Source organism: Poecilia reticulata, chromosome 15 (genome assembly GCF_904066995.2).
Source record: "Poecilia reticulata chromosome 15, P_reticulata-male-v2, whole genome shotgun sequence".
NCBI classification, from domain to species: domain Eukaryota; kingdom Metazoa; phylum Chordata; class Actinopteri; order Cyprinodontiformes; family Poeciliidae; genus Poecilia; species Poecilia reticulata.
In genome coordinates, this window is record NC_088844.1 from 22,561,797 (window position 1) to 22,569,454 (window position 7,658).

Genomic DNA, 7,658 nt, shown 5'->3' on the forward strand with positions numbered 1-7,658 from the left:
TGACAGCGAGGCATCTCGGCAGCAGAGTGAAACGGCTCTGGTGTCAGTTCTGGTGCAAAGCTTGGAGGAAGATGCTTTAGTTAGCAACACAGCTAACTAAAGAGCGCCGTCGTACAAGGAAACCCTTCTTAAAACTACTCACTATCGTCCCAGGAGAATTTTAGATCAGCTGGAGTAACTTCTTATCTGAGGACAAGGATATGGTGACAAACCAGCACTTCCACCATGCTATTTTTAAATCAGGAAACGAGAGCCTTTTTTAAGCTTTGCCAGGCAATAGGTGCACGCTATAGAGCAAAAAACAACCCGCAGCGAGCGGGTGGACACGGTATCAACCGAGGAATGACGGTGACTCCCTTCTCTACCATTCTGAATGCCACAGTGTGCATATGTGCACGGTTTGATGCACGCAGCTGAACCGCTGGGATAATTATGCTTCAGGCTTTGCTATTTGTAAAACGTAAATACAACTATGATGGTGGTAGAGCTCCATGCAGCTTTCTGCAGAGCTAAGAGGGAGAATCAAACTGCAAAGGATAAATCCACGCCTCGCACTCTGAGTCACCTTCAACCTTCTCTTGGTGTCTGATTATGGGCACCTCAAGCAAGGAGATACCCCCATGGAGCGAGGGGTTTCCCCAAAGCTAAAAGAGCTGAGGAGGCACACTGGATGGCTGGCCTTCACGGGACGTAATCTGACCCAAGGCTGGAAAAGGTCTTGGGACTAATCAGTAAAACAGCAAAAGCTGGATTTTCACTGCACTGTTTTTACTGTTTCAGTAAAAACAATGTGGTCAAGTCCCGCTATTTTAAATTAGGGGTGGGAATGTTTGACTGCGTCAGGATTTTATTGAAAATTTGATTTTCAAGTCACAATAATTATTAACAATGATTTCTGCTGTCATCTATAACTGTGCAAAAGATCCTCGTGATCTACTCCAGTCTGCTTTGCAAGGCAGAATGTCAAATAGAGGCATTAAAGTGTCACATTTATGACATTTTAAATATTAATCCATGCTTGGATGGAATTACTCCAGCTGATTTTTTTGTGTTTTTTTTTTTATCAAGTTTGGGACATTTAAAATTGATTCTGAAGCATAATAAATGAGAATTGTTTATTATGTGAATTGACAAACAATAGTGATGTCATCAGTACATATTATATTTAATATACCGTATTTTCCACACTATAAGACGCACCTAAAAACCTTAAATTTCCTCAAAAGCCGACGGTGCGCCTTGGCAGTTTGGCACAATATCGTGAGTGAAACAATGACTGGGGCAGCCTGCTATATAAAGTACTCGGGGACCATTTCTTTACAAATGTGGATGTGTAATAATAGAGTACAGCAACCCAAACTGAAGCGTCTATTCTATGCGCCTTATATATGAAAAAAGTTTTAAAATAGGCCTTTTGTTGAAGGTGCGCCTTATAATCCGGTTTGCCTTATAGTGCGGAAAATACAGTAACATATTTTATATATGTTACTGTATATATTTTATATATACTCACTTTTATATATATAAAAGAGAGTATATCAAAAGTCAGAGAAGCAGAAACAGATGATTTATCAAGCAACATAAAAAAATTTATAAATGATGAAAAACGTATCAATGGATTTCCTAAAGTTAAACCTATAGCCTCAAAACAAGCATAAAAAATAAACATGTTAGTTTTTTAGACAATACAAAAATGTAACTTTTATTGATTCAAATCAGTTAACAGAGTCGTCACATTTTCATCCAATCAGATCTTTTTCTCAATTTTTTTAGGAATAAAATGCAGTGTATAATCCTAGCTGTGCTAAGAACTAAAACAAGACACTAACGACGGTTTAAAACGTGAAGTTCTGCGTTTTCAAAGAAGATCCAGTTTTAAAATAACTGCTTTTGTGGCGACAGAGAGACTGGGGAAAGAACACATTGAATGTCGTTCTTGTAACTTCTTCAAAACAGCTCAAAGCTTACAAAACCCAGAGAGAAGAAAGAAGCCACAAATCTCTGATTGCTGCATCTCTAATTTAATTCTAGATCCAAGGTTTGAACATTAAGAGAGCTGTAACAACAGAGGGAGCTTTTGTTTTGACCGAGTTGTTGTTTCCCTTCTTAATCCCCTTAAGGAGCAAAGAAACTCAACCACACACCACCAACAGATTCGATTGGAGGCGTCCCTCTTCCGCTGGGCTGATGTCGGTCTGTCTGTCTTATCCAGGCCTCTGAACTGGATTATCTCCATTAAATATGTCAATATATCGGGGATAAGGTGTCTGATTTTTGCAAGTAGTGTAGCTAGACCAATGTTAATCAAAAATCAACTGAAATCAGGTGTGCTGTAGCAGGGAAACGCCTGAAACATGCAGGGCAGTGAGCCTCACAGACCAGGCACCATCACTACCACTGATTATGCTTATTTATAAAAGACAAAAAAAACTATTCAGTTTCAGATAAAACAATAATATTCAGCAAAGATGGTTACTTTTATCACCAGGACAAAGTTGCAACTACAAGTTACAGCTCTTGCCTGTGAGCCGATAAGAAAAGATCACACCTATGGGGTTTAATCATGAATGAGTTACTGAGAAATGGCACGGAGACGGGTTTCTGAACCCTCCCTGGTAAAGAGGAGTGGCCCCTTCCCAGCTCCAGTTAACAGGCTGGTTGAGCAACATTTCTACAAGCGAGCTGCTTCGAGAAACCTTTGGCTGTTTCTTGACAATACAACCTCTAATTTTAAAAGAAAAGCAGCTTTTCACAAGCACATCAGCTCAGACTCTAACGTAGCAAAGTAGGAGGGCATCGGATGTGGCTGCAGGAAGTAGTGAGCACAAAAAAAAAAAAAAAAACTACAAATGCTGCTTGGCATCGTCCATTACGGTGTCCAGTGCAGTCATCCATTATTCATCACTAAATGACTAAATGTTAATCCACCAACGTCTTCTATACAGACGTACAGTATATGTAAGCATTCCTCAAGGGCAGCCCGAGGTTGAAGCCCATAAGGAAGCTTTACCGTCTTCATTGCTCCTGCTCTACCGTTGTGAGGAAGTGCTAAATAAAGATAGGAAATGGTGACTAAGACCAATTTCCATAATAGACAAAAGACTTGTCTCTTCTGGGATCAGTAGGAGAGCTAGAGGGATTACAGAGCAATAATGAGAAAGCCAACCGCTGGTAACGGTCTACAGTCAGTCAATTACGGTCAGGGTTTAGTGCGACAAAAGCAAGAATTTAAACTGAGCGCGCCCCATTTTGCCGCCACAAACAAACTACCCGCAAAGCCGAGTAGCAGCCTTCCCCGAGCCGAGCCGCTGCTGCAGCGACTGCTCTGCTGATAAGCTCATTTCATGACAGCAGACAGGAAGCAGAGTTACAGCAGCCAGCCTGAAAGTGCTGCATGAGGCTGAGTCAAAACGTGGCATACGTCATCAATGTACAAACAATGCAGTGTCTCCCTCGCTGCCGGGTGATCTGTTCTGTCGTCTGGGATCCAGAAAAGGCGCAATTACGACTAGGTCAAAAGTTAAAAGAAAAATCAGGGTTTTAAACAATATATTGCAATAAAGCTGAGCCCTGACAAAGGACCGATCATCTCAAACTGCGGGACAGGTTCTACCAGTAGTACGTGAGCTGATGAAGTGGTGTTGAGAAGAATGTTGGTGCTAATTATCAGTAACACCAATAATCTTAATAAGAACCAACAGGAAAAAAGAAAACATGAAAACCTTCCTCTCTCTTTAAATATGTTTTTAATTATCTGTATGATTCAATACAGATAATTATGTTATGAAGCACTTTGTCATTTTTAGCTGCTAAAGGTTCTGTATAAACATGATTTATTATATAAATTGTTTTTCCTTCATCATCAGGAAGAAACTCCAGAATTTCCCCGACTTCATTTTCATTTTCTAAACATTTCTTTCTTTCTTTAGGCTATAATTGACACCATTAATGCAAAGCATTTTCTTTGCACCTACTTGCACAGTAGTAGGGCATTATCATCTGATGTTCCACGCATCACAGAACAGGTTGAGCCTAAACATGGCTTTCTATTCGATGGTGTTTTAAAGGCAAAGTTCCAGTAATGTTAAAATTTCATGCATTTCCAGCTGAACATTTCTGTATCTTTTTAATCAGAAGCCTTCATAACATTTAGGACATTTGAATAAAGAGCTTCATATCAAATTGGACACAGAAAAACTGGTAAATTCTTTTATTTTTACTTAATTATGCAAGTAGTATGGTGTTAAAAGTTATTTGTAAAAAAACAAAAAATACTGTTAACTACAGCTTCGACATAAAAGTCAACAATTGTCGCATCACTTCATTTCTGTCATTAATTAACCCGTTATTTGCCAGTCTGGGTTTGAATTTTCCAAAAACCAAAAACGCTGAAAGTTGTCTTCCGATTCAACAAGGCAGTAAAAGCATTTATGTTTTTCACATCCATTCTTCTTTAGATTGGCTCCATTACAATATCTTTAACACTTAGATTTATAAAATGTAGACCATATGAATATATGGCACGTAAAGATGACTTATCACAGTTTTGTGATCTGTGATTTGTTGGTCCATTTGTAAAAATAAAATTAAAAAATGGCAATGTTTAAGAATTCTATGATCTTCCCGACTTTTCAAAACCCAGCAGTAAAGTCATTAAAGAATGAGCCAAGAACAAGTAGGGACAGGTGATAAAGACTTTTTTTGACACAAAATATGTTAAAATTAATCAGTCATCTCTACTATTCAGCTATCGTACAATGACATTAAACATACCCATTATCAACTAAGCTACTTCATTACATAAGCTTTATTAATTGGTACAGCTGTTCCATCAAAGAGCAGATATAGTAATTGCATTCAATGATGTTTTCAAATTAACTGACTTTCATTAGTCAATTCAAAGTACAACAATCCCAACCATGCCGTCAGTTTTTGAGGATTGCAAATATTATCACAAATTATTTATTATCCCAAATAAAATTAATGTTCTTGAAGAGTAAAATTCTGGTCTGGAAATAATAGATTTGCTAACTCCTGTGCTAAACAACCAGGATAACAACAGTTTAGTTTTCCGCATCTGAAGCGCCACCGCAACACAACCACTAACAGAAGTTCATGAGAGACAAATAAAGAGTGTGTCATTGCAGGTATACTTTGAATACGTTGTAGCCATGTTGGGTTTTGACATCTGAGTTGGTGAGAAACTTTGGACTTTTGTCGCTTGGATTCTAACTGCAGGATACTTTTTCCCACATTTCTTTTTTTTGTCCCCTTCATTTCTATACATATTTGCAATAGAAAAAGTTTAATTGCATTCAAGTAAGAATAGCACTACTTCAGTATATTTTTACTTAAGTAAAAAGTAGTCATCCAAGATATTACTAAAAAAAAGAATAAGAAATATTTTGGCATAGGACTATTTAAGCACAGAGTAACTGATGATGTCTTCAGAAGGAAAAACATAACTGTACGTGCAAATTCTGATGAGAAAACCAAATAATCATAACAAATTTAGGCAAAAAAATGTTTTCTAATTTAAAAAATGTTCAATATAAAACTCATGAAACCAATACTGTCAGTAGGTAATGTTAGAAGAGGGTAAAGACATTATATAGTGTTTACTGTACTGTGTACTGATCTCCAAATGGAACAAATGGCTCAGCAGATAGAAAACAACAGAACAATAAAGCTTGTGTACAAACAAGACTTTGCTTGTTCTTAATTTAATGAAGAACAAACTGATTTTACGCAAGTAAGAACAGCAATGCTTAATATTGCTCAAGTAAAAGTAAAAAGTATGGTGTAATAAAACTACTCATAAAAGCAAAAGTAAATGTAACGAGTTACTTCTCACCTCTGTCCAAACCAAACTTCCCAAACTACGACCACTCAGGTTAATCTAATTTATTATACAAAACTCCTAGTTTCTATCATTCCAATAAAAGGAAGAAAAACGTAATCAAGCATCTGTTAGCCTTAGCATAAATATACAGTATACTATATTTATACAGGGGTGAAATGGAAGAAAACTTGTACAAAAGACCATCAGGACCGTATCCTCTCTTCAGGAGTGGCAGTAGCATGGAAGCTAGCTTGATAAACAATCCTGACTCCTGATTCATGCACTGTCAAGAACAGTAAAAGACGGCTCTCAAATAAATCCGAACACCGTAAAAGTGTACTATTTTTGTTTATTCTGGTGTTTTTCGCTAATAATTAAGAAATAGAATTTATTTAGGCGACGTTCAATATGTTTATCTATAATATGTAAAGGCAGGGAACCCGTCTTACCTTGCTACACAATAACTAGTTTGACCGCAGTTAGCTGTCATTACGGTTTTTGTTGTGACATTTCTTTAATATTAGTAATTTTTAAATCACGTATACTAAATATCTGGCAGGTTTACATGTTTTAGAGCGTAAAGAGGTCGGAAACAGCCGTCGTGCAGCTGGAACGGGGGTGAGGGGGCGCTGCTAACTGAGCTAAAGCTAACGAGCTAGCTTGGTCACCAGAACAATCAAACATAGAAACTCAGCGGGATATAAAACACACAAATCAACCAAACGATCATCAGTGACAAAACTACGTGACGTGTATTGAAGCTGTTGCGTTTTTTACCTGCAACTCGGCCCGCTCCACCTCCCATTGTGCCCTCTCTACTTCGAAACGGGCCCATTCGTGCTGCAGGAAGTGCAAGATCCCCGGGATGCTGTACTGCGCTCTGGCCGCCTCCCCAGCGTCGCCATCGGGCAGCGGTCCTTTCCCACCGCCGGCTAAAACAGAGTTGTTATTGTTGTTGAAGAACACGCCGGGCCCTGCCTGTTCGTCCATGGCCGGGCTCGGTGGAGAGGTTGATCCGTTCTTGCCGATTTGATGTACTTAGATGTCAATAGCAAAAGAAAAGAAAAATAAAAAACTATCGACAAGGCTCCGTCTACTCGACTCGGGGAATGAACTCACTTTCTGACAGCTAGCTGTCATCCAGTGACGACAGCAGCAGACCACGCCCACAACAGACTGAATGGGACGTTCGATTCGTTCACCGGACTATCCGGATATCGATGTATGACAATTTAATAAATAAGCATACATTTAAAGAAATGAATAATTACAATGGAAATAAAAAATGTAATATTAAATATAAAGGCGCCTCTAAAATGTGAATATCAAAAATCTTTTCAGTCTTCAAAGGTGAAATCACACGTGTGACAAGTTTTCTGTTAATTTTACATGATTATGACATCCAGATAGTTAAACATTTCAAAAGTATTTTTCCGGAAAATCTGATTATTGCATAAGATGAACAGAAACAAATGTAATACAGATATCCAAGCGTACCGAGAAGCATTCAGAATTTTGTGTGTGGCGTGGGATTTAGGGTATCAAAGCCCAGTTTGTGTTATTTAAATAATCATCTTTGCATAGTTTGTTAGCAGAAGGAAGCATGAAATGCTCTTAAATTTGTTGGTAGAAGGTTGTGTTGACTTTGGACTTAAAAAAAACACAGTGGAGCAACATCAGCAGATGACATGGCTTTCTCTCCGACTGTGGAAACATCACGCTTGACCTTAACTAACATGGATTCCGTGTCTCTTCATTCTTCCTCCTGATTCTAGTATATTTTTTATTATATTTCTTTACAATTCAGTTCATTATT

The 7,658-nt window shown here is 38.1% G+C and overlaps 1 protein-coding gene across 4 annotated transcripts in view; it reads right to left on the bottom strand.

Moving 5' to 3' along the window:
• LOC103477273 (striatin) overlaps positions 1-6,993 on the bottom strand; it is a 31,837-nt gene extending 24,844 nt beyond the window's left edge. For all 4 annotated transcript variants that reach the window (XM_008430272.3, XM_008430271.3, XM_008430270.3 and 1 more), the window contains exon 1: positions 6,620-6,993. In XM_008430272.3, coding sequence (XP_008428494.2) covers positions 6,620-6,832 — 213 coding nt within the window. In that variant the 5' untranslated portion in view covers positions 6,833-6,993. The remainder of the gene's footprint in view (positions 1-6,619) is intronic.
• Positions 6,994-7,658: the final 665 nt, after the last annotated feature.